Here is a 27,841-nt window from a genome sequence, read left to right on the forward strand (position 1 = left end):
GACAATTGTATTTTTTGTTGGAGAGTACTAGTGAGGAGAACACTGCTGTGTAGTTCTTCCCCTGGTGTGGTAAATAAATGTGCCACTGGTAGGCGCCAGTGGACACGATTTGACTTCAACTAACGGTCTCATGGCGTTCTCTCCCCTCAGCTCAGAGAAACGCAATCACTCTTTTAAAAATAGCAAACACTGACTTATCTTTAAAGCCTCTGTTTTTGCCTTTATTGTCTGTTTTGGAGAGTCAGTTGTATTTTACCTGCACATACAGATCACTCATAAGCTCAGAACTTAGAGTACGGATTTGTTCAGGGTAACCCTTTTTCATCTCTCTCTCGCGCACTTACCCTCTTTTGCTACATATATCTTCACTCCCTGTTTTGTGTTTGCCTTTTTCTCTACCCCCTTCCCCTCGCTTTCTGTCTCTAGTGAGTTCGTGAAGTCTGAATATGAACTATGTTGTTGTTTTGTGTTTCTCATCCACAGGCTCGGAGGCATCATATCTTCCTACAAAATAGTCCCGGATGAGATCGACGAGATTAAGGTGAAGATCTCCTCCCTCCTTTATTTCTCTCTCTCTCTTACACCCCTCCCTCTCTGTCTCTCTCTCTCTCTCTCTCTCTCTGTCTCTCTGTCTCTCTCCCCACCTTTAGCTGCATGCCACATGCTGCCCACTAGAGTCCACCTCAGGCTGTAGTTCAAAGGTGACACCATTTTGGATTCTCACATGTATTCTCTCTCACTACATGAAACAACTGTTGTGGTTTGAAACACCTATCTTGGAAACAGTTGTTCCACACAATGGGTGCGTCTAAATCGTCTTTCAATGATGCCTCGCATGGGGTGGTAATTTCTGTGATTTACGCTGCTCCCAGCCAATAGCCTGTCTCTCTTCTCTGTTTCCTCAGGAGACGTTGGTGGACTGGTGTGATGAGAAGGAGCTGAACCTGATCCTGACCACAGGGGGTACAGGCTTCGCCCCTCGTGATGTCACTCCCGAGGTACATGGGGACCCCAAAGTTTGTGTTTGTGTCCATGTGAGTGTGGATGAGTGTCGACCCTAGATGTAGTGTAAGCCGATGTAGCTGTGATTGCACGTGTGTGTGTGTGTGTGTGTTGGTTGGCACCTGCATGCATGGTCAGTGTGCATGTTTATGTGTGTATTGTGTTTGTCGAACCGTAGATTGTCTTATGCTTTGTCAGGTTTGTCACATTACAGATAAATAAAACATTTTGTTTCATTCTGTTATAATTCAATAGGATGCATCTTGCATATTTTGTAAATGTATGTATGAGTGTCATATTTTATGGTTGTTGTGTTGAATGTTTTTATTGTGTGTGTGAGAGAGAGAGGGAAAGCGCGGGATTACTACTGGCTGCTGGCTGTGAACGTCGTTTCTCTCTTTCTCTCCCTCCTTCTCTCCCCTTCTCTCTCTCCTTTCTTTCTTTGATCCGTCCTCCGCTCTTTCTCAGCTAATGTGCATGTTTGAATTGTCATTCAACTCGAGGACACACAACGTCACTATTCTTAAATCAATTCCACTCTTTTTTCCCCCCGCTGGGATAGAACGAACAGGGTCTGCCAGAGGGCATTTCTCCCTAGGGGATTGAGGGGCTAACAGGGGGTTACACACACACACACACACACACACACACACACAGTTGAGGGGGTTTGAGCTAAAGAAAGAAACATCAGAGATGAAAGGAATCACTGTTCTAAAGATGTCAACATGCTATCTGCCTGTTTGTCTGTGGCTCCTGTGCATTGGAGTAGCTACCCTAATCACAAGGGTGTTAGCAGTGGATGTGGCAGTTGTATATTTAAGCAACAAGGTACGAGGGAGTGTGGTATATGGCCAATATACCACGGCTAAGGGCTGTTCTTATGCACAACTCAAAACGGAATGCCTGGATACAGCCCTTAGCCGTGGTATATTGGCCACAAACCCCTGAGGTGCCTTATTGGTATTATAAACTGGTTACCAACGTAATTAGAGCAGTAAAAATACATGTTTTGTCATACCCGTGGTATACGGTCTGATATACCACGGCTGTCAGCCAATCAGCATTCAGGACTCAAACCACCCAGTTTATAATACAGTAGATTAAGCAGTAGCTGTTGCTTGTTTCTAACCCTGCTATGCTGTAGGGGCACGTTATGTGGAGTGTAGGCAGGTGATGACAACTGTACTACGCACTGTCTGTGCCGTAAAATAATTATGTCCCCCCCCCTCCCACTCTCTCTGTCCCTTGCTCCCTCCCCATGCTGCAGGCCACCAGAGAGGTGATAGAGCGTGAGGCCCCAGGGATGGCGCTGGCTATGTTGATGGGCTCCCTTCAGGTCACACCTCTGGGCATGCTCTCCAGGCCTGTCTGTGGAATCAGAGGCAAAACCCTCATCATCAACCTACCTGGCAGCAAGAAGGGCTCACAGGTAAGATCTGATGTGTTCGCGTTCAAGTTTTATTTGTCACATGCACAAGTACAGCGAAATGCTTAACTTGCAAGCCCAACCCAACAGTTCGGTATTCAATATCAAAAAGTATAAGAAATAAGAGGAGAAGCTATATACAGGGTCAGTACCAAATGTGCAGGGATACTGGAGCACTGAGGTAGATATGTGCAGAGATAAGGAGAAAGTGACTGGTAACAGGATAAATAATCATCATAGTTATGTCAACAGCATAAGTGGTGTGTGGTGTGTGTGTGTGTGTGTGTGTGTGCGTGCGTGCGTGCGTGCGTGCGCACAAGAGTGTCAGTGTAGGCGTGATAGGTGGATATACATGTAAAAAGGGCTGAAAAGTGACTGGTAGCAGGAATATATATATATACTATACTAATGGTAATATATATGTAAACACGAGTATGCGCACAAGGGTGTGTGTGTCTGTGTCCCTCTGAGTGTGTGTGTGCACATGTCTTTGTGTGTGTTTGCGCCCATGCAATACACCTGCTGTGTATTACGCTCCTTGACCTCTAACCTCTGACCCCTAACTCTCTCCTCCTACAGGAGTGTTTCCAGTTCATCCTGCCCGCTCTGCCCCACGCCATTGACCTGCTGCGTGACGCGGTGGTGAAGGTGAAGGAGGTTCACGATGCCCTGGAGGACCTGCCCTCTCCACCGCCGCCCCTCTCCCCGCCCCTCACCCTCAACAGCGTCGCCTGCACCCAGACAGAGGAGAAGGTGACACTCTTTAGCTCTCCTGTGGGTTTTATTTATTTCACGACGTAATAAAGGGGTAGAGAGAGAAGGGGGGAGGGATAGAGAGAGATTGTCGTGTTTGTTGTGTTGTATTTTCATAAGGTTCAGAGGTTTGTGTGTGTGTGTGTGTGTGTGTGTGTGTGTGTGTGTGTGTGTGTGTGTGTGTGTGTGTGTGAAAGAGGGTGATATAACCATCCCGCACTTGAGCATACAGGTGCTTGGCTACCGTATGTTAAAAGGTCCACGAAAAGGAAAGGGGGACACCTGAAATATTGCTGTGCCCGAGTGCTTTATTCCTGCCCAATAATCACAGCGTTTTCACTTCACAGAAGAGTTCGTAGCAGTACTTCTTTTTAATCGTTATATAGCTGCTGTTACAGCGTTTACCATGCTACTGTAATCGTCTTTTATCAATTGCTTTTGAAGTTTATTTTATGAAGTACTGCGACTTAAATTGTGGTTTTTCTGCATGAATTGTTCTTTACTAATAAAGTGCATTATTATTCTAAGGGTGTGCAGTGTGAGGATGACGAAGATGAGAAGATGAAGGACATTGGGGCGGCGTCCACCGAGGACCACCACCACGCCCACTCCCACCACCGCCACTCCCATTCCCACGGACACAACTCGCACATCACCGCCGCCGCCATCGCTGCCAAGGTAAACGCATTGTGAACACGGTGCAATAATGTACTCTGCTGGTGGCTATGAATGTTACATGAAGCACTCTGGGGGTAGTGGTAGGAGAAGCCCTGTATCTCAGTTCATTATATTATGATTAGTGCCGTGGTCAGTTCCTCATATCCTAAAGGCCATCGGAATGAATCAGGATGATTTCAAACGGAGGAGGTTAAGCACAAAAAGGAGGGATTGACGGAGGAGAGGAGGGAGGGCGTGCAGGGGAACGGGGTGAGTTGGAGGTGAAGAGGGTGAGGGCTGAGGGAAGGATTAGTGAGGAGGAGAGGGATTTGAAGCTCATTAAATGCATGTGTTGTCTGTTACATTATTATCCCCTGTCCCTGTTCACTCCATTACTGCGGTGATCCATATGTTTCTCCATCACCATTGTGATACGTCACTCATAAATCCACGTCTAAATGTTTGTGTGTTTTGTACGCATGTGTGTATTTGCCTGATTTGTGTGTTCATGTTGTTGTCCCATCCTGTGTTGACCCCGTGTACCATATCCATCATCAGAAGGGGAAGCCCCAGCAGCACCATAACCATGCTGTTGTCATGGCAAAGGGTAGCCAGTATCTACCTGGCCTGCTATCTGACCTCCCCCCAGCCCCACGTAATTTCACCTGCTTCTGCTCTGGAGACCAGCCGGGAACGGTAAGACCCCTCAGAACCGCCCACCCGCCGTCATGTCACACGTCACCCCTACATCACATACCGGTGTACTCTGCACGTCACCTCTTCCATAATTCCTCCCTGCAAATGCCATAGATGAATCTCAAAAGTGCTCGATCCCGTCCTCTCTCCACCTCCTTCACAGATCCGAGGAGGGGAATCTTGGGAGGGGAGAACACGAGGAATCGAGGAGGGACTTTTTGAGGTTCACCCCGTCTTGTGTAGGTCATGACGTGTGGTGTATCGCTAGGTGGAGCCAAGGCAATGTTATTAGCACACGCTGGGTTAGCCTGTGTTGCTAATTAGCCGAGTGGGGTTCAGTGCTGGGCTGCCAGTAAAGCTTATCGTCTTAATTAGCGCATCGCTAAGCCCATAGCGCTCCAATGGAAACCCCCTGTAAATCCCAGTGGCCCTCCCAGGGCCCGTTAGCACTGCTCGAATGAGCCGCACGGATCAGTCGCAGATCCACACATCCACAGCAGCAGCCCTGGGGGGAAACTGTGGGCCTGCCAGGCCTGTTTGTCTCCTCACAGGCTCACAGTGAGTCTGGATCTACACACGTGCACACACAGGGTTTAACATGCTTCTGGGGCATTTGTCTAATGATGCTTATAATGTAATTCATGTTGTTACACTTATTAGAAAAGTCTGACTTGCCAATTGGTAAAACATGATCTGGAGTCACCAAAAAACATAGACTTGACTGACCAATCGGTGTGTGCTTTCGAGATGTCATGTCTCTCTGTGTATAGTAGAGATCCCAGTGCTGTCCTCTCTGCCTGTGTGTAGGAGTCGCAATAACTGGCTCTAACTTCTCTCCATAGATCCCAGACAGCATCATCTCCAGGGGTGTACAGGTTCTTCCCAGAGACACAGCCTCTCTGAGCACCACGCCCTCCGAGTCGCCACGCGCCCAGGCCACCTCGCGCCTCTCCACCGCCTCCTGCCCCACACCCAAAGTAAGACACTTCCTGTGCCCTATACTTACACCTACCCCACTGCCCATCCATCTGTCCCTCCTGTACCCTATACTCACCCAGCCTCACCCAGTCCTCTCACCTCCTAACCCTCCCTCCCTCCACCTCGCTGCCTCCCCCTCGCTCTGTCCCACCAATGCTGGGAGGTGAAGGCATATTGCTCCTCAACTCCCTCCCTCTCCTCCATGGTTTTAGGGGAAGTCCTCTATTGGATCCCTATGGTTCCGTAACTCTGAGATCATGTGCAGAATGTTCTCTGTTGATTGGTTGGAATTATAGGCTCGTCCCCTTGACCCCAATTCCATCCTATCCCCACGCTTCGCTTTAAAATTCTAACATTTCATTTCTTGACCGTAGAAACGCCCTGCGGTTGGTCAGATCAATGACCTCTGCTGGAGTGTCCCATTTAATGATTTGATTGACAGGTGTCATGTTTATCTGTGTCAGACTGCGCTGTGACCCTGTGGAAACAAAGAAACCAACATGCATGTTGCTGCTGCTGTTTTCATGTCCTAACGCTAACCCCCCACCCCCCACCCCCCAGTTGAGGTGCCTTGCCTAGGTGATACGTGATCTAAACTCTTCCTTTATGTTTCCAGTGATGATTAATGACTTTATATTGGGCTGCGTTTTGGTTCAGGTGTTTCCGGGTCTTGTGTAAGTGATCTAAACTAAGTAGACGTGATCTTACTCATTACTCACCATGTTTGTAATGATAATGAATGGGCTTAATGTGTATAGTGCTCTGACTCTGGAGGAGTGGCTACTTCAGGAGTTTTGGGGGTTTGTCTGAGTTGCTGTGATTAGAAAAGATGCCGGTGTTCTGTCCCTCACAATGTTGCTGAGCTAAGAGAGAGGACGAGTGGTAGGGGTTCGGGGGGGGGTGTAACTTGACTAGGTCAGACTGGTTGGCAGACTTTGTCTTTCAGCACCTAAGCCTGTTCTCATCATGTTTTTTTAACTGGTAGGCCTGTTCTGTGGATGATTGTGGCTTGCCAGCCACTGTGATCATACTTTCATCCCCTTATAGTGCTTTGATTGTAAAGCAGTGGGACAGAGAGTCTGGCTTGAGCTTGTGTTGAGCTTGTCATCCACCTGATGAGGTGGGGTGGGGTGGGGGGGGGGGGGGGGCTCTATCAAGCAAGGGGAGCTTCTCTTTTTAGTGGTTTGTTTCTGTGCTTGCTGTCATGTTTCTTTCAGAGTGCCCTTCCCCTCACCTCTCCTTCACAGCCCCATAGGGCCGCATCAACTGGGTAAGAAAGTGTGTGTGTGTGTGTGTGTGTGTGTGTGTGTGCGCTTGCAACAAGATCTCATAGTTTCCCTTCGAAATTCAACGTATTATAGATGAATGTCTATTTTTAACGCGTTCATTCTTTGTGGTTACAGGGTTAATTCTGCATGGTTACAGGGTTAAAACAGAAACGACTCAAAGGGTTAAGTTTAGGTATTAATTCTGAGTGGTTAAGGTTAGTGATATGGCTTGGGGAAGGCTTAAAAACAAACAAATTAAAAATGACACACTATTACCATCAGGTATCATCAGTATTCTGGCTGCATGCTAAAGCAGTGGTCTAAGCAGCGCGCTCCGGCGCCGAGCAGCACGAGTTTACTCCCAGTGTTGGACAATATTTTTTTAGGTAAACGCCGAGGAAGGCATATATCGACTTTCTCAGGACCTTTTCAAACGTCTGAGATCGCAGTGTGTTTCTAGTGATCAATCTGGTGTGTGTGTGTGTGTGTGTGTGTGTGTGTGTGTGTGTGTGTGTGTGTGTGTGTGTGTGTGTGTGTGTGTGTGTGTGTGTGTGTGTGTGTGTGTGTGTGTGTGTGTGTGTGTGTGTGTGTGTGTGTGTGTGTGTGTGTGTGTGTGTGTGTGTGTGTGTACCCCATGCAAAGCAGTCCTCAACCTGCATCAATAATCCCTATAAATGTAAATGAAGTGCAGTTGTTGATTGAGCCGATGCAGATAGGCAGAAGCATAGAGAGGCAGAGACAGAGAGCTACGCAGCACCAGGCTGCATCAACAGTCTAAGCCATAGTGTTTGGTGGAGAGAATTCTTATGTTTTCCACAGCACCCTCTGTTGGGGAAAGTGTGTACTGTACCCTGTGGTATAGACGGGTTGGTTGTTTAGCAACAAAACCGACGTGTGTGCAACTGTGGGGCAAAACGGACGCCGTTGGCTTAGATAGTTTACATATTGTCAACAATTTATAGTCTCCAAATGTTTATTGAAAATGTAAGTGCACAATGAGCCCTTGTCTCTCAAAATACATTGTTACATTTGTTGGTTAGCTAGCTAGTGAATTATTTATTAGCATTGACATTACATTTTTATTTTATTTTTTATTTCACCTTTATTTAACCAGGTAGGCTAGTTGAGAACAAGTTCTCATTTACAACTGCGACCTGGCCAAGATAAAGCAAAGCAGTGCGACACAAACAACAACACAGAGTTACACATGGAATAAACAAAACATACAGTCAATAACGCAATAGGATAGGTAGGATAAGGGGGGTGAGGCAATAAATAGGCCATAGTGGCGAAATTATTACAGTATGGCAAATTAAACACTGGGGTGATAGATGTGCAGAAGATGAGTGTGGAAGTAGCGGTACTGGGGTGCAAAGGAGCAAAATAAATAACAATATGGTGATGAGGTAGTTGGATGGGCTATTTACAGATTGGCTATGTACAGGTGCAGTGATCTGTGAGCTGCTCTGACAGCTGGTGCTTAAAGTTAGTGAGGGTGATATGAGTCTCTAGCTTCAGAGATTTTTGCAGTTCGTTCCAGTCATTGGCAGCAGAGAACTGGAAGGAAAGGCGGCCAAAGGAGGAATTGGCTTTGGGGTGACCAGTGAAATATACCTGCTGGAGCGCGTGCTGCGGGTGGGTGTTGCTATGGTGACCAGTGAGCTGAGATAAGGCGGGGCTTTACCTAGCAACGACTTATAGATGACCTGGAGCCAGGGGGTTTGGCGACGGATATGAAGCGAGGGCCAGCCAACGAGAGCATAGAGGTCGCAGTGGTGGGTAGTATATGGGGCTTTGGTGACAGATTGGATGGCACTGTGATAGACTGCATCCAATTTGTTGAGTAGTGTTGGAGGCTATTTTGTAAATGACATCGTGTAATGGAAATTATATGATTAAAGGTTTGACTAAATGATTTCACTCAGAAACCATATAACCTGTTGAAATGTATTAGAAATTATATAGGCTATGGCTGTGGGTGAGTAGACTGTTTAAAACTAAGACACTGTTACCACTTCAAAATGAGCAGGGCAGAGTTGATAAGACGACCTAGGTATTTGTAGTTGTCCACATATTCTAAGTCAGAACCGTCCAGAGTAGTGATGCTGACAGGTGGCTAGGTGTGGGCAGCGATCGGTTGAAGAGCATGCATTTAGTTTTGCTTGCATTTAAGAGCAGTTGGAGGCCACGGAAGGAGAGTTGTATGGCATTGAAGCTCGTCTGGAGGTTAGTTAACACAGTGTCCAAAGAAGGGCCAGATGTAAACAGAATGGTGTCGTCTGCGTAGAGGTGGATCAGAGAATCACCAGCAGAAAGAGCGACATCATTGATGTATACAGAGAAAAGAGTCAGCTCGAGGATTGAACACTGTGGCACCCCCATAGAGACTGCCAGAGGTCCGGACAACAGGCCCTCCGATTTGACACACTGAACTCTGTCAGAGAAGTAGTTGGTGAACCAGGCGAGGCAGTCATTTTAGAAACCAAGGCTATTGAGTCTGTCGATAAGAATGTGGTGATTGACAAGAGTCGAAAGCCTTGGCCAGGTCGATGAATACAGCTGCACAGTAATGTCTCTTATCGATGGCGGTTATGATGTTGTTTAGGACCTTGAGCGTGGCTGAGGTGCACCCATGACCAGCTCGGAAACCAGATTGCATAGCGGAGAAGGTACAGTGAGATTCGAAATTGTGGGTGATCTGTTTGTTAACTTGGCTTTCAAAGACCTTAGAAAGACAGGGTAGGATAGATATAGGTCTGTAGCAGTTTGGGTCTAGAGTGTCTCAACCTTTGAAGAGGGGGATGACCGCGGCAGCTTTCCAATCTTTGGGGATCTCAGACGATACGAAAGAGGTTGAACAAGCTAGTAATAGGAGTTGCAACAATTTTGGCGGATCATTTTAGGAAGCGAGGGTCCAGATTGTCTAGCCCTGCTGATTTGTAGGGGTCCAGATTTTGCAGCTCTTTCAGAACATCAGCTATCTGGATTTGGTTGAAGGAGAAATGGGGGAGGCTTGGGTAAGTTGCAGTGAGGGGTGCAGGGCTGTTGACCGGGGTAGGGGTAGCCAGGTGGAAAACATGGCCAGCCGTAGAAAAATGGTCATTGTAATTCTCAATTATCGCGGATTTGTCGGTGGTGAAAGTGTTTCCTAGCCTCAGTGCAGTGGGCAGCTGGGAGGAGGTGCTCTTATTCTACATGGACTTTACATTGTCCCAGAACTTTTTTGAGTTTGTGCTACAGGATGCAAATTTCAGTTTGAAAAAGATAGCCTTTGCTTTCCTAAATGCCTGTGTATATTGGTTCCTAACTTCCCTGAAAAGTTGCATATCGCGGGGGCTATTCGATGCTAATGCAGTACACCACAGGATGTTTTTGTGCTGGTCAAGGGCAGTCAGGTCTGGAGTGAACCGAGGGCTATATCTGTTCCTGGTTCTACATTTTTTGAATGGGGCATGCTTATTTAAGATGGTGAGGAAAGCACTTTTAAAGAATAACCAGGCATCCTCTACTGACGGAATGAGGTTAATATCATTCCAGGATACCCGGGCCAGGTCGATTAGAAAGGCCTGCTCGCTGAAGTGTTTTCGGGAGCATTTGACAGTGATGAGGGGTGGTCGCTTGACCGCAGACCCATTACGGATGCAGGCAATGAGGCAGTGATCGCTGAGATCCTGGTTGAAGACAGCAGAGGTGTATTTGGAGGGCAGGTTGGTTAGCATGATATCTATGAGGGTGCCCGTGTTTACGGATTTGGGGTTGTACCTGGTGGGTTAATTGATAATTTGTGTGAGATTTAGAGCATCAAGCTTAGATTGTAGGATGGCCGGGGTGTTAAGCATGTCCCAGTTTAGGTCACCTAACAGCACGAGCTCTGAAGATAGCAATCAATTCGCATATGGTGTCTAGGGCACAGCTGGGGGCAGAAGGTGGTCTATAGCAAGCGGCAACGGTAAGAGACTCTTTTCTGGAAAGGTGGATTTTTTAAAAGTAGAAGCTCAAATTGTTTGGGCACAGACCTGGATAGTAAGACAGAACTCTGCAGGCTGTCCCTGCAGTAGATTGCAACTCCGCCCCCTTTGGCAGTTCTATCTTGTCGGAAAATGTTATAGTTAGGGATGGAAATTTCTGGATTTTTGGAGGCCTTCCTAAGCCAGGATTCAGACATGGCTAAGACATCCGGGTTGGCAGAGTGTGCTTGGGCAGTGAATAAAACAAACTTAGGGAGGAGGCTTCTAATGTTAACATGCATGAAACCAAGGCTTTTACTGTTGCAGAAGTCAACAAATGAGAGCGCCTGGGGAATGGGAGTGGAGCTAGGCACTGCAGGTCCTGGATTAACCTCCACATCACCAGAGGAGGAGTAGGATAAGGGTACGGCTAAAGGCTAAAAGAACTGGCCGTCTCGTACGTTCAGAACAGAGAGTAAAAGGAGAAGATTTCTGGGCACGGTAGAATAGATTCAAGACATTATGTACAGACAAAGGTATGCTAGGATGTGAATACAGTGGGGGTACACCTGTGCATAGAGTGACGATGAAAGAAATATTTTCTCTAGAAATATCATTTAAACCAGGTGATGTCACCGCATGTGTGGGAGGTGGAACAAAAGTGTTAATTAAGGCATTTTGAGCAGGGCTAGAGGCTCTACAGTGAAATAAGGCAATAATTACTAACCAAAACAGCAATGGACAAGGCATATTGACGTTAGGGAGAGGCATGCGTTGCCAAGTGATCAAAGGAGTCCAGTGAGTGGCTTCAGGCAGCTAGCGGGCCGGGGCTAGCAAGCTAGCAGAAAGGCCTTTGAGGGACGTTACAACAGAAGAAAGTATGCTGTGGCCCCCTCGTGCTGTGACGTCGGCAGACGGATCTGCAGGGCTCCGTGTAGCAAACCAGGCCAATTGGCAAAATAGGTATAGTTGCCAAAGAATTGTCCGATGGGCCTCTTAAGCAAACAATCCGATGTTCTCTAGATAGCTAGCAGGCTAGCAGATGGGCCTAGCAAGGCTAGCTCCTAGCTAATTGGTTCTTGCTTCAGAACAGAGACATTAGCCAGGAGTGGCCACTCGGATAGCAGCTAACTAGCTGCGATGATCCAGGTGAGAGAAAAAAAAGGTACAGAGCTTGCGGTAGGAATCCGGAGATATGGAGAAAAATAAGTCTGATTTGCTCTGGTTTGAGTCGCGCTGTGCAGACTGGCTAGAGTTGTCTGGGCTAAAGGTAGCTGATAACCGCTAGCAGTGGCTACCTGACTACTAGCTGTTAGCTGGCTAGCTTCTGTTGGGAGGTTCTGGTTCAGAGGACGAATCAGCAGGGCTCCGTGTGGTAAACCAGGCCAATTGGCAAAATAGGTATAGTGGCCGAAGAATTTGTCCGGGTATTGTAGGGGTATTGCAGGGGTCCAGGTATTGTAGCCCAAGGAGTGGCTAATGGGCCTATTTGGCTAGCCGGGAGATGGGCCTAGCAGATGGCCTTAGCAATGGCTAGCTGACTACTGGCTAGTAGCCAGTTAGCTGGCTAGCTTTTGATGGGGGTTCCGGTTCTTAAGTATAAAAAATAACAGATCCGTACCACGTTGGGTGAGGCGGGTTGCAGGAGAGTATTTTCAGTCCGTAGATGGAAAGTGATATAAAATATATACGAAAAAAACAAGGGAAAAAATTATATTTACACAGGACAAGACAAAACACACTGCTATGCCGTCGTGGAAATCAGTCAAAACACCTCAAAACAAGACATGGTATCAATAAGAAGATACAACGAGCCACCTACAATTCCTTACATGGCAGCTTCTTGTCATTGTTGCTAGCTATCTGACCGTTCAGAATCATAACAAGGTGCGGCTTCTGGCCACATCAATGTGCGTGCATCATTTCCTTGATATTGTCAGCCAACCCAGCTATAATATCATCACTCCATCACACATACAGTGCAAGTCAGGTTTTAGAACACCTACGCATTCCAGGGTATGTGTCTGTGTGTGTGTGTGTGTGTGTGTGTAATATATATATATTACTAGAGGTCAACCGGTTATGATTTTTCAATACCGATACCGATTATTGGAGGACCAAAAAAAGCCGATACCGATTAATCGGCCGATTTTTATATATACATTTGTAATAATGACAATTACAACAGTACTGAATGAACACTTTTATTTTAACTTAATATAATGCATAAATAAAAATCAATTTAGTCTCAAATAAATAATGAAACATGTTCAATTTGGTTTAAATAATGCTAAAGCGAAGTGTTGGAGAAGAAAGTAAAAGTGCAATATCTGCCATGTAAAAAAGCTAACGTTTAAGTTCCTTGCTCAGAACATGAGAACATATGAAAGCTGGTGGTTCCTTTTAACATGAGTCTTCAATATTTCCAGGTAAGAAGTTTTAGGTTGTAGTTATTACGAATGAGTGCTTACGAGCCTGCTGCTGCTCAGACTGCTCTATCAAATATCAAATCATAGACTTAATTCTAGTATAATAAACACACAGAAATACGAGCCTTAGGTCATTAATATGGTAAAATCCGGAAACTATCATTTCGGAAACAAAATGTTTATTCTCTCAGTGAAATATGGAACCGTTCCGTATTTTAGCGAACGGGTGGCATCCATAAGTCTAAATATTGCTGTTACATTGCACAACCTTCAATGTTATGTCATAATTATGTACAATTCTGGCAAATTAATTATGGTCTTTGTTAGGAAGAAATGTTCTTCACACAGTTCGCAACGAGCCAGGCGGCCCAAACGGCTGCATATACCCTGACTCTGCTTGCAGAGAACGCAAGAGAAGTGACACTGTTTCCCTAGTTAATATTGCCTGCTAACATGAATTTCTTAACTAAATGTGCAGGTTTAAAAATATATACGTGTGTATTGATTTTAAGAAAGGCATTGATGTTTATGGTTAGGTACACAGTGCTTTTTTCGCGAATGCGCTTGTTAAATCATCACCCGTTTGGCGAAGTAGGCTGTGATTCGATGATAAATTAACAGGCACCGCATTGATTATATGCAATGCAGGACAAGCTAGTTAACTACACATGGTTGATGATATTACTAGTTTAACTAGTGATTATGTTAAGATTGATTGATTGTTTATATAAGATATGTTTAATGCTGGCTAGCAACTTACCTTGACTCCTTGCTGCACTCGCGTAACAGGTGGTCAGTCTGCCCCGCGGTCTCCTCATGGAGTGCAATGTAATCGGCTATAATTGGAGTCCAAAAATGCCGATTACCGATTGTTATGAAAACTTGAAATCGGTCCTAATTATTTGGCCATGCCGATTAATCGGTCGACCGCTAATATATACAGTTGAAGTCAGAAGTTTACATACACTTAGGTTGGAGTCATTAAAACTCGTTTTTCAACCACTCCACAAATTTCTTGTTAACAAACTATAGTTTTGGCAAGTCGGTTAGGACATCTACTTTGTGCATGACACAAGTCATTTTTCCAACAATTGTCGTCATACAGTGAATGATAAGGGAAATAATCTGTATCACAATTCCAGTGGGTCAGAAGTTTACATACACTCAATTCACTGTGCCTTTAAACAGCTTGGAAAATTCCAGAAAATTATGTCATGGCTTTAGAAGCTTCTGATAGGCTAATTGACATCATTTGAGTCAATTGGAGGTGTACCTGTGGATGTATTTTAAGGCCTACCTTCAAACTCAGTTCCTCTATGCTTGACAACATGGGGAAATCAAAAGAAATCAGGCAAGACCTCAGAAAAAAATTATAGACCTACACAAGTCTGGTTCATCATTGGGAGCAATTTCCAAACGCCTGAAGATACCACGTTCATCTGTACAAACAATAGTGCGCAAGTATAAACACCACGCAGCTGTCATACCGCTCAGGAAGGAGACGCGTTCTGTCTCCTAGAGATGAATGTACTTTGGTGCGAAAAGTGCAAATAAATCCCAGAACAACAGCAAAGGTCCCTGTGAAGATGCTGGAGGAAACAGGTACAAAAGTATCTATATCCACAGTAAAACGAGACCTATATCGACATAACCTGAGAGGCAGCTCAGCAGGGACGAAAACACTGCTCCAAAACCGCCATTAAAAAGTCAGACTATGGTTTGCAACTGCACATGGGGACAAAGATCGTACTTTTTGGAGAAATGTCCTCTGGTCTGATGAAACAAAAATAGAACGGTTTGGCCATAATGACCATCGTTATGTTTGGAGGAAAAAGGGGAGGCTTGCAAGCCCGAAGGACACCATCCCAACAGTGAATCACGGGGGTGGCAGCATCATGTTGTGGGGGTGCTTTGCTGCAGGAGGGACTGGTGCACATCACAAAATAGATGGCATCATGAGGCAGGAAAATTATGTGGATATATTGAAGCAAGATCTCAAGACATCAGTCAGGAAGTTAAAGCTTGGTTGCAAATCGCTACTTTGAAGAATATAAAATATATTTCGATTTTTTGATTAGTACATGATTCCATATGTGTTATTTCATAGTTTTGATGTCTTCACTATTATTCTACAATGTAGAAAAATAGTAAAAAGTAAAGAAAAACCCATTAATGAGTACGTGTGTCCCAACTTTTGACTGATACTGTATTTATACCTCTTGACTTATTGCACATTTTGTTTGTTACAGCCTGAATTCAAACTGGATTCAATAGATTTCTTTCTATTTCTATTCACTCCCCTGAGTGAAAACTTTGTAGAAGCACCTTTGGTAGGGATCACAGCTGTGAGTCTTTCTGGGTAAGTGTCTAAGGGCATTCCACACCTGGATTGTGGAACATTGCCTATTATTCTTTTCAAAATTCTTCAAGCTTCTGTCAAATTGGTTGTTGATCTTTGCTAGACAACCATTTGTAGTTCTTGCCATAGATTTTCAAGTAGATTTAAGTCAAACCTGTAACTCAGCCTCTCAGGAACAATCAGTTCTTTTTTTTGTTTATTTATTTATGTATTTTTTATTCCTTCTCTTTTAGCCAGGTAAAGACTGATTGTCTTTTTTTAAATGCAGTTGAAGTCTGAAGTTTCCACAGACTTCCAACAATAAGTTGGGTGAATTTTGGCCCATTCCTCCTGACAGAGCTGGCGTAACCGAGTCAGGTTTATAGGCCTCCTCGCTGGTTTGAAAAAAAGTATATACTTTTTAAAAAAATATTTTAAACATACACTATACTTGCTGTGAAGCCGCTCAACAACTACATCATATTGATCATCTAACAGACTCGTCGACAGATCTCCCACAAGGTCAAAAACGAGGACCACCAGCATTTCAAGAACCCCCATTTTTAGTACTGTAAAATTGATTACAGTAAAATGGATTACAGTCATTGTACTGTAAAATCAGCAGCGGGTGACCATAGCAACGAAATAAACAAACATTATTGACGTGCAAAAAAGGAATCGCTATAACCACAGAGTTTCTATACCCGGAGGTGAAACATCGCGAGCCTTCTGGGAACACCTGCGAAACAGACCAGCCCGGGGTTTTGAGAAGTCAACGAGAAAAGTAATGCAATCTTCTTTAGTTGTTAATTTTCTCGATCTAAAGGCACAACCTAGCTTTGAGCCAATGTATTACGTATTTCATCATGTTAATACTCCAACCTCGTGAAAGTAACAAATTGACACATTTTCATTTTCGTCAAAAATAATTTTATATCGAAGTAGTGCCTTTGATTTGTCGGCCTGCATGGGCGCAGTTTGGCACGAGACGACCGTTTAGACCCGATGACGTGATTCTACACATGAACTTAGCAAGCCCACGTCGACATGACATCGCCTACAAGTGTGATCTGTGGTTTCTATTGGAGAAGCAGTTTTAGCTGTACTGTGTTTGCTATAACACCATCAGCATGCATAAAAACGTATATTCATGCAACATAAACTGTTTATACAAAAATTGATTCGAAAACAATGATTTTTATTGTTAAATGTGACTCAGTTGGTAGAGCATGGTGTTTGCAACACCAGGGTTGTGGGTTCGATTCCCACGGGGGACCAGTACAGAGAAAAAAAATTATGAAATGTATCCATTCACTACTGCGTCTGCTAAATGACTAAAATGTAAAATGTAAATGTAATATTTTAGGGGGCAAGTTAGCTGGTCCTGCTGTTGAACGTATGTTCTGACGTACATCCTCGCAGGCTACGTTTTCTACTGTGATTGGTCAACAACGATTGGGGGGGAAATAAATAAAAAATAGAGCAAAATCTGATTCTCCGCCTCGGCTGAGCGGCTTACACAGGCACGCAAGCACCCGTTGACTGCTCTGCCTGGATAACCCCGTCCGTCCGTCCGCCCGCCCGCCGCACGCTGTGTCAGCGCCATGAGGAAGACCGGGAGAGATATGAGGGAGAGAAAGATCGACATGAACATGACATAGAAGGAAATGGTCTCCCTCTCTGAAACTGCCCCTATGATTCGAGTCTTTCTATCCTAGATATTTACAGTATCGGCGTTGTGCAGCCACACACCCTGTATGATGTGTGAAGGCGGGGATGAAGCGCTAACAGTCACTACCTCGGCGACACACACGTCTGATCCTCTATCACACACTTTCTCAAAACACACTGCTACCCACACACACATCTATCAACCTGCCTTGCCTCAGTTACATAAGCAGCTCCTGTGCTGTGAGCAATTCATGACTGTGTGTGTGTGATTAGCTCCGGGGTAGTATGTTAACACTCAGGCACAGTCATCGCTCTCTTTGTCTCACATACGCGCACATACACACATGTACACACATGCTTTGAGCCTCGCAGGCACATGGGCTACAGCACAAACATAGAGCGTAGCTCTCAATGCACAGAAACACAGCGAGACCGACATAGCGAGAGAGATCCATACAGCTATCGCTGTGTGTGTGTCTGAGCGTGCACTTGTGTGTGTCTGTGCTTGTGTGTAAGCCAATGTTCCATCTAAGCTGCGCCCAGCTCCACTCCTGCAGATGAAATATCAGTCAGCACAGAGAAGCACGAGATTGAACTTCACTCATCTTTCTAGAGTTTTCCCCTTTAGTTAGCACTATCAACGTTTTCACTTTACTGTGGGAATCGTGCTCTAATCAATGCAATATTAGCCACTTTCAATGTAACATACCGAAACAAAACTAACTATGCAAGACTTATTATGCAAAACGAACTGTGCAATTTACTTGTAGGCGGGTGCATTGGAGTGGAATTCTATTGCATTGACATCCACGACTCAGGCCCGTACTCTACACAGACTGGTGTGCCATAACCAATCAGAGCTGCAGTAGGCCTATATGCAAATTGCCATATATTTGTCTGTGCCATTCACTTTGAACTGGACTGTGTTTACAGCATGAGCGATCCTGAGTAGTTGCTCTTGTTTTGAGATCAAAGTGAGAGCTGCATGTAGCCACGTGCACATTTGTTCATATTCTTTGCTAGTTAGTGAGCTGTTAGCCCAGTTATAGCTAATTTCTAGTCAACAATGGGGGAGTGGTTGCTTCCTATAAGAGCACAACATGTGTGCATTTCTAGCCATCTTTGAAAAGCAAGACAGGCTAAGAGCTTTTTTAATGTCATATAGGGCCAGTGTTGTATTGAGGTGGTCTTGAATAAGCTAATAAAGGTATGGGAATAATAAAAAACATATTTTTTTGTGGTTTCTTGCATCAAACAACACCCAATTTTGAGTCACCTCCTTGTCTGAAGGACAAGTGGATAAACAGGTTAATGTCAAGCCCTGCATGTTTTTTTTTTTTCTTCAAAAGTCTCATGAAATGTAAACCTACATTGAACACCACACAATTGGCTTCTACTGTAGGCTGACTGGTATAACAACTATTTCCATGTTAAAATGTTATGGGATGCCGTTTTCTCCATTTGTTTTTTTATGGTAGGCCTGCATTATGATAAAATAGCCACAGAGCCTACTTGGACACTGTTAAAACTGTAACTAAAGTGGGTACAGCCACAGTGACTGTGCGCTGGAAGTTGCACAGAATTTTCACAATGTTCAAGATTGCGCTCATCAGACCTGAAATTTGTTCAGTGCGGAAAATAATTTGCGGGAACATTGGCGTGAGCATTTGAGTTTGTGTTGTGCCTGCGTATGTGCGTGCAGTGTGTGTGCCAGCCAGCCAGCCAGCCAGCTGGTCCACTCGAGGGGAATAGTTCTCAGTTTTTCGTGATGGCTGGGATACAGCCTACTGTATACAGGGAGAAGGGACTCCATCTGTCATCGGTTTCTCTCCGTATCGCTCTCTCTTTCTGAAAATCTCTGTAAATCCGGTGTCTATAATATATAACTCAGTCGAGACAAGGTTTCAGCTGCTGCACAACGCTGACGTCCTTCCACCCATAGATGGTCTGCCTGTACAAGCACCACCTGGACTGGACACAGCTAGTCAAACGTATCTTTTTTGAGAAGATCAGGGAGTTTTGCGACGGAGAGGCCATGGACATCACATGCCCTGCACCAAAGTCAAGGGCAGCGCAGAGACAGGCTCTCCGAATATAGATTCCCTTGTTCATGCGTGGTGCGTACGGACCAGTGCATCACTGGGGGCGAGTTCCCAGTCATCCGGTTTATCTGCAGTGCCTCTATGGACATACACATGACTCTCTCCTAACACACACGCCATACGTTGCTGCTACTATTTTATTCTGCTACTCAGTAACTTTACCCCGGATTGTATGCATACAGCGCATTCAGAAAGTATTCAGAACCCTTGACTTTTTCCACATTTTGTTACATTATAGCATTATTCTAAAATTGATTAAATTGTTTTCCCCCTCATCAATCTACACACAATACCCCATAATGACAAAACGAAAACAGGTTTTTATAAATGTTTGCAAAAGAAAATATGGAAATATGACATTTACATGTTTTCTGAACTTTTACTCAGTACTTTGTTGAAGCACCTTTGGCAGTGATTAAGTCTCAAGTCTTCTTGGGTATGACGCTACAAGCTTGGCACATCTGTATTTGGGGAGTTTCTCACACTCTTCTCTGCAGATCCTCTCAAGCTCTGTCAGGTGGGATGGGGAGCGTCGCTGCACAGCTGTTTTCAGTTCTGTCCAGAGATGTTGGATCGGGTTCAAGTCTGTGATCTGGCTGGGCCAAACAAGGACATTCAGAGACTTGTCCCAAAGCCACTCCTGCATTGCCTTGGCTGTGTGCTTAGGGTCGTTGTCCTGTTGGAAGGTGAACCTTCACCCCAGTCTGAGGTCCTGAGCGCTCTGGAGCAGGTTTTCATCAAGGATCTCTCTGTACTTTGCTCCGTTCATCTTTCCCTTGGTCCTGACTAGTCTCCCAGTCCCTGCCACTGAAAAACCTCCCCATAGCATAATACTGCCACCACCATGCTTCACCGTAGAGATGGTGCCAGGTTTCTTCCAGACGTGACGTTTGGGATTCAGGCCAAAGAGTTCAATCTTGGTTTCATCAGACCAGAGATTCTTGTTTCTCATGTTCTGAGAGTCCTTTAGGTGCCTTTTGGCAAACTCCAAGCGGGCTGTCATGTGCCTTTTACTGAGGAGTGGCTTCCCTCTGACCACTCTACCTTAAAGGCCTGATTGGTGGAGTGCTGCAGAGATGGTTGTTCTTCTGGAAAGTTCTCACATCTCCACAGAGGAACTCTGGAGCTCTGCCAGAAATGACCATTGGGTACTTGTCACCTCACTGACCAATGCCCTTCTCCCCTGATTACTCAGTTTGGCTGGGTGGCCAGCTCTAGGAAGAGTCTTGGTTGTTCCAAACTTCTTCCATTTAAGAATGATGGAGGTCACTGTGTTCTTGGGGATCTTCAATGCTGCAGTAATCCTCTCGGGGCTCTGGTTTTTGCTCTGACATGCACTGTCAACTGTGGGACCTTGTGTGTGTGTCTTTCCAAATCATGTCCAATCAATTGAATTTACCACAGGTGGTCTCCAATCAAGTTGTAGAAACATCTCAAGGATGATCAATGGAAACAGGATGCACCTGAGCTCAATTTCGAGTCTCATAGCAAAGGGTCTGAATACTTAAATAAAAAAAACATTTCTAACCTTTTTTTAACTAGGCAAGTCAGTTAAGAACAAATTCTAATTTACAATGAAGGCCTACCGGGGAACACTGGGTTAACTGCCTTGTTCAGGCGCAGAATTACAGATTTTGACCTTGTCAGCTCGGGGATTCGATCCAGCAACCTTTTGGTTACTGGCCCAACACTCTGACCACTAGACTACCTGCCACCCCATACTTATGTAAATAAGGTATTTCTGTTTTTATTTTTAATACATTCGCAAACATTTCTAAAAACCTGTTTTCGCTTTGTCATTGTGTGTAGATTGAGGGCATAAAAAAACTAATAAAAATGAATCCATTTTAGAATAGTGCTTTAATGTTACAAAATGTGGAAAAAGTCAAGGGATCTGAATACCTTCCAAATGCACTGTAACTACCTTATCTATCACCAGTATCACTGATATCGTTTTTGATATTGTTTTTGTTCATACTGTATATTATTTTGTTCTTTCTCTACTGGCATTGAATTTTTTAATCTTTATTGACTCTTTTGATATTGCTACTATGCAAAAATGCAAGTAACAATTTCACTGTACCGTTTACACCTTCTGTATCCTGTGCATGTGAAAAATACACTTTGATTTAATTTGATATAGTGTGTGTTTAACAGAGACAGTAATTTGAAGAACAACAACCTACACTTAAGTCAGATTAGGATATAGGCCAATGACTAGATAAAGTGTACTTACTCACATAGCCTCATGTGAATCCTTAAAGAGATGGGGCTAAGGCTTAAGAGGGTGTGAACTATGCTGAATGGGTGTAGACAAAGGACAGCTCTGCACTAGGTGTACCAAAACATTCAAGGGCCATTTTCTCCAAAAAATGTGGCTACAAGTTCATTAACTTTCAAAGCACAATTACTTTCCTATTTGTTCAACTGCCATTAATAATATACAATTTTCTAGCTCTGAGTCTCTACTTTTATCCAATGTATAAAAAAAAACACAATTTAAAATGTTGCTACACAAGGCCGAATCGAGGCGGTGAGTCATATATGGCCATGGTCTCTCTTTCTCTCTGCCACTCCTCCTTTCCACTCCCCATGCTCTCGCTGTTGTCTCTGTTTAAAGCAGTGTATTGTAAAGGACAGTGGCGTGTGTGTATGTTTCTGCTCTCCTAGTCTGTACTACTGTCTAACCTACTTAAGATCCTTTCTTTCTGCCCTGACAGAGGATGGGTTGCAGGCATTACACATCAGTACTGGCATACACAAGAGGACACAAGACAACACACACACATGCCAGCATACAGCTGCTACAGCCACGTCCAGAATTAGCTCCAAGCTCCTGATGTTCACTCATCTTCCTCCTCTCTCTTTCTCTCTCTCTTGTTCTCTCTCTCTGCTCTTTTCTCTCTCGCGCGCTTTCTCACTGCTCGCTTTCTCTCTTTCTCTCTCTCTTTCTCTCTCTCTCCTTTTCTCTATCTCTCTTGTCTTTTCTCCACGCTCCCACACTCCCCCTCTTTTTCTCCCCGTCCTACAGTCTTTCTCTCTCTCCCACTCTCTCACTTTGCCTGCTGTGCTCTCTCTGCCTTCTCTGCTGCCTCATCTCTCTCGCTCTCACTCCCTTCCTCTCTGAGCCTGTGTGGGGTGTGTGTGTGCCAGTGAGCGCGTGGGAGACTACATCTTCTTAGTCAAGAGCAGGATAAAGCATGGTAAGCAGCCTGTCTCTTCTCTCCTGACTGACTGACTGGGGTTTTGTGTTTTGATGGCTCTTTCTGCATGTGTTGAAGGGTTATTGTTTTTGTGTGTTTTAGGCGGGTTGGGGAGATTGTGTCTCTTTGTGAGTAGTTGGTGTATTACGTGTGTTTGTTGGTCAAGGTTTGTGTTTTGACTGTAAAAAGTGTACTATAGCTCAATTTGTACTATACTGTTGTCAGTTAGCTAGCTACCACTCACATCTTCATATCTTTAAGTTTTTATTTATTTGGATCCCCGTTAGCTGTTGCAGCACCTACTCTTCCTGGGGTATACTAACTCACAGTAGCATTGCTTATCTAGGCATGCTGAAACCCGTAGCTGGCGATCTCACCAATGGTCTGTTTTAAATGTTTTATTTCACCTTTATTTTGACAGGGTGTCATGCTGAGACAAAGGCCTCTTTTACAGATGAGCCCTGTATCAAACATACACATCAACATACACGCCAATACACTAAAAGCAAATCGCAATCATATAGAACAAACACATTCTTCAGTGAAAAGATCTGAGTGGGTTTTGAAATCCCAATAGAAGGCATGCCATTCTCTCCATAGGGGGAAAAACTGGACTAGGAGTACTGCATTAGATAAAGTGGTTTTAGATTACATGGTCTCAGATGTTGGCCTCGGGTGGTGGTGCTGTCTTGCTGCTGTTCCTAGATGTGGTATTGGCAGAAAGCCACGGTTTGGATGTTACTGTGCTGTAGCTTCATCCAGGTGTATTGACTCATTTTCTCTGGCTCTGTAGCAGCTTTGTACTGGCATCATGAAGCTTAGTATCTCGTCAGTGCTGTTGAAAGCAGTTCCATATTAGTTAGAGATGGCTATTGTGCAAGGTTGTTTACTAGTCAGAGCAACACAAGGTTCTCCCTCTCTCTCTCTCTCTCTGTGTGTAACGGTTGTAGTGGCTCTGGTCACCATAATAGTTTCCCTTCTGCAACATGGAGCGAGAGTTAGACAGAGTCGCCCACATTCAGCGCAACAGAACTCAAGGACCGTTTCATAATGTTTATAATTCACTGTCAGTCCAGTTACAGTGGTATAGGGTTGTTTGGCTCTAGTCAACTCCACAGGACGTGTGTGTGTGTGTGTGTGTGTGTGTGTGTGTGTGTGTGTGTGTGTGTGTGTGTGTGTGTGTGTGTGTGTGTGTGTGTGTGTGTGTGTGTCCTTCCACCCTCTTCCTGGGGTGAGGAGGGGTTCTGCATGCCTCCAGAGTGGTGCCCTCTGGGGATGAGTACGGGCTGCTGGCTCTTGGTCTGATCTGTACACATGGATAAAGAACATGCATAACGCGATTATGAGTGAGGCACAGCATTCAGGACAAATCAGATGGGTGAGCGAGATGGAGGGTGATAAGAGAGGGAGAACGTACATTACAGTAGACAATATGAAGAGGGAGAGTGACAGGAACCGGAGCTTCTGTTTTACCCAGAGGCCTTGCACTTCCGTCTGGATGCAGCGCGTGTGTATCTGGTGAAGTGTTTTGTGTGTGCCAACCTAATATTGCTATATAGTGGGCGATGCTACGCCACAGATAGGTTGGCTATGCTTTCCACTACTACACACTTGGCTATGTCAAACAACACCGTCAGCCCTGGATGGACACGAGATAAGGCTATAATCACCTTGGTTCTATCCAGGAATCACACTGCTAAGCTTAAGGATATACACACACACACACACACACACACCTGGCGACTGTCCAGACGTGAGTAACAGCACTGCAGATAAATAAGGCTAACTGTGGGAGAATATCTATTCCCCAAGCCTTTGTTTCCCTCGTGTTGACACACCATGTCATCATTTCACACAACAGTCATGTTACTAATTATACAGTGAGGGAAAAAAGTATTTGATCCCCTGCTGATTTTGTACGTTTGCCCACTGACAAAGAAATGATCAGTCTATAATTTTAATGGTAGGTTTATTTGAACAGTGAGAGACAGAATAACAACAAAAAATTCCAAAAAACATATGTCAAAAATGTTATAAATTGATTTGCATTTTAATGAAGGAAATAAGTATTTGACCCCCTCTCAATCAGAAAGATTTCTGTCTCCCAGGTGTCTTTTATACAGGTAACGAGCTGAGATTAGGAGCACACTCTTAAAGGGAGTGCTCCTAATCTCAGTTTCTTACCTGTATAAAAGACATCTGTCCACACAAGCAATCAATCAATCAGATTCCAAACTCTCCACCATGGCCAAGACCAAAGAGCTCTCCAAGGATGTCAGGGACAAGATTGTAGACCTACACAAGGCTGGAATGGACTACAAGACCATCGCCAAGCAGCTTGGTGAGAAGGTGACAACAGTTGGTGCGATTATTCGCAAATGGAAGAAATACAAAATAATTGTCAATCTCCCTCTGCCTGGGGCTCCATGCAGGATCTCACCTCGTGGAGTTGCAATGATCATGAGAATGGTGAGGAATCAGCCCAGAACTACACGGGAGGATCCTGTCAATGATCTCAAGGCAGCTGGGACCATAGTCACCGAGTAAACAATTGGTAACACACTACGCCGTGAAGGACTGAAATCCTGCAGCGCCCGCAAGGTCCCCCTGCTCAAGAAAGCACATATACATGCCCGTCTGAAGTTTGCCAATGAACATCTGAATGATTCAGAGGACAACTGGGTGAAATTGTTGTGGTCAGATCAGACCAAAATGGAGCTCTTTGGCATCAACTCAACTTGCCGTGTTTGGAGGATGCTGCCTATGACCCCAAGAACACCATCCCCATGTGAAGGTGGAAACATTATGCTTTGGGGGTGTTTTTCTGCTAAGGTGGGCAGGACAACTTCACCGCATCAAAGGGACGATGGACGGGGCCATGTACCGTCAAGTCTTGGGTGAGAACCTCCTTCCCTCAGCCAGGGCATTGAAAATGGGTCGTGGATGGGTATTCCAGCATGACAATGACCCAAAACACACGGCCAAGGCAACAAAGGAGTGGCTCAAGAAGAAGCACATTAAGGTCCTGGAGTGGCCTAGCCAGTCTCCAGACCTTAATCCTATAGAAAATCTGAGCAGGGAGCTGAACGTTCAAGTTGCCAAATGTCAGCCTCGAAACCTTAATGACTTGGAGAAGATCTACAAAGAGGAGTGGGACAAAATCCCTCCTGAGATGTGTGCAAACCTGGTGGCCAGCTACAAGAAATGTCTGACCTCTGTGATTGCCACAAGGGTTTTGCCACCAAGTACTAAGTCATGTTTTGCAGAGGGTTCAAATACTTATTTCACTCATTAAGATGCAAATCAATTTATAAAATTTTTGACATGCGTTTTTCTGGATTTTTTTTGTTGTTATTCTGTCGCTCACTGTTCAAATTAACCTACCATTAAAATTATAGACTGATAATTTCTTTGTCAGTGGGCAAACGTACAAAATCAGCAGGGGATCAAATACTTTTTTCCCTCACTGTACTGAACGAAAATATAAATGCAACATGTAATAATATCAGACTTTACAGAGTTATAAGGAAGTCAGTCAATTTATATAAATGAATGAGGTCCTAATCTATGGATGTCACGTGACTGGGAATACAGCTAGCTAGCGTGGATCAGAAAACCAGTCAGTATTTTCCTCATGCAGCACGACACATCTCTTTCACATAGAGTTGATCAGGCTGTTGATTGTGGCTTGTGGAATGTTGTCCCACTCCTCTTCAATGGCTGTACGAAGTTGCTGGATATTGACAGAAACTGGAACGCTGTCATACATGTCGATCCAGAGCATCCCAAACATGCTCAATGTCCGGTGAGTATGCAGGCCATGGACGGATTGTGTACAGATCCTTGAGACATGGGGCCATGCATTATCATGCTGAAACATGAGGTGATGGCGGCGGATAAATGGCACGACAATGGACCTTAGAATCTCGTCATGGAATCTCTGTGCATTCAAATTGCAATTGTGTTCGTTGCCTGTACCTTATGTTTGCCCATATCATAACCCCAACGCCACCATGATGCACTCTGTTCACAACGTTGACATCAGCAAACCGCTCGCCCACATATCCTGCAGGTGAAGAACCCGGATGTAGAGGTTCTGGGCTGGCTTGGTTACACGTGGTCTGCGGTTGTGAGGCTGGTTGGACGTACTGTCAAATTCTCGAAAATGACTGGAGGCGGCTTATGGTAGAGAAATGAACATTAAATTATCTGGCAACAGCTCTAGTGGACATTCCTGCAGTCAGCATGCCAATTGCAAGCTCTCTCAACTTGACACATCTGTGGCATTGTGTTGTGTGACGAAACTGCACATTTTAGAGTGGCCTTTTATTATACCCAGCACAAGGTGCACCTGTGTAATGATCATGCTGTTTAATTAGCGTCTTGATATGCCACACCTGTCAGGCGGATGGGTTATCTTGGCAACGGAGAAATGCTCACTAACATGGATGTAAACCAATTTGTGCACAGCATTTTAGAGAAATAATATTTTTGTGCGTATGAAACATTTCTGTGGTCTTTACATGTTGCTTTTCTATTTTTGTTCAGTCTATCATTGGTGTGTGCGTGTTTTGAAACTATGAACAATCAGTATTGAGCAGCAGTCCCATGACACTCCCACTTGTCTCTGTAATAAATGTCCATTGGTTTGTCCTTGCACCCCCCGCCCCCCTATAATACACACACGCACCCTTTAGACATTGATTGATGATTGGAGCAGGAGTCTGAGGTCAGCTCAAGGAGAACCACAGGGACCCTATGGTTGATATAGAGACAAGCGCACACACGTCACCGAGTCTGACAGATCAGTAACACGAGGTGAAAAGGTACATGTAGCCACCTGACTCATACGTGAACAAACTGACAAAACTATAGCCTAACCCAAGCGACGTGTGTGTGATACCACCTTCCCTTTTTAAAAGTGTCATTCCGTGTGTGTGTGAGGTGGTTAGGTACGTAGCCTAGTCAGGCCATTAACCCGAAAGGTTGCTTGTTCGAATTCCCAGAGGCCATAAGGTGAAAGACTGATTTATCTGCCCTTGAGGAAGGCACTTAACCCTAATTGCTCCAGGGTGGCCATCAATAATGTCTGATCCTCCGGCCGTGACCCCACTCTCCGATGGTGTCTCGGGGAGTTGGGATATGCCCCCCCCCCAAAAATGATTTCACACCTCATACTCGTACAGTTTACCCACTTCTACATGCAGTGAAACAGGACCAATGTATGCTCCCCTTATTTGACCTTTTGTTTGTGTGTGTGTGTGACCCCATCCATTATACTGTCTTAGCACTAGTCTCATCCTCCATTACGAAGCCAATCCTTTTCTGCAGTTGTTCCTTTAGCGGCCCATTTGATTTGCCAGTTTGACAC

At 44.8% G+C, this 27,841-nt stretch overlaps 1 protein-coding gene across 16 annotated transcripts in view; it reads left to right on the plus strand.

Annotated features, from left to right (window-relative positions):
* Positions 1-27,841, plus strand: part of LOC115172299 (gephyrin) — a 114,964-nt gene that overhangs the window by 67,201 nt on the left and 19,922 nt on the right. For 9 of the 16 annotated variants that reach the window (XM_029729625.1, XM_029729615.1, XM_029729620.1 and 6 more), the window contains exons 3-9: positions 484-541; positions 906-1,034; positions 2,270-2,431; positions 3,008-3,181; positions 3,710-3,859; positions 4,397-4,534; positions 5,377-5,511. In XM_029729625.1, coding sequence (XP_029585485.1) covers positions 484-541; positions 906-1,034; positions 2,270-2,431; positions 3,008-3,181; positions 3,710-3,859; positions 4,397-4,534; positions 5,377-5,511 — 946 coding nt within the window. The remainder of the gene's footprint in view (positions 1-483; positions 542-905; positions 1,035-2,269; positions 2,432-3,007; positions 3,182-3,709; positions 3,860-4,396; positions 4,535-5,376; positions 5,512-27,841) is intronic. The other 7 variants (XM_029729626.1, XM_029729629.1, XM_029729631.1 and 4 more) reach the window with 4 other exon arrangements.

This window comes from Salmo trutta, chromosome 33 (genome assembly GCF_901001165.1).
Source record: "Salmo trutta chromosome 33, fSalTru1.1, whole genome shotgun sequence".
NCBI classification, from domain to species: domain Eukaryota; kingdom Metazoa; phylum Chordata; class Actinopteri; order Salmoniformes; family Salmonidae; genus Salmo; species Salmo trutta.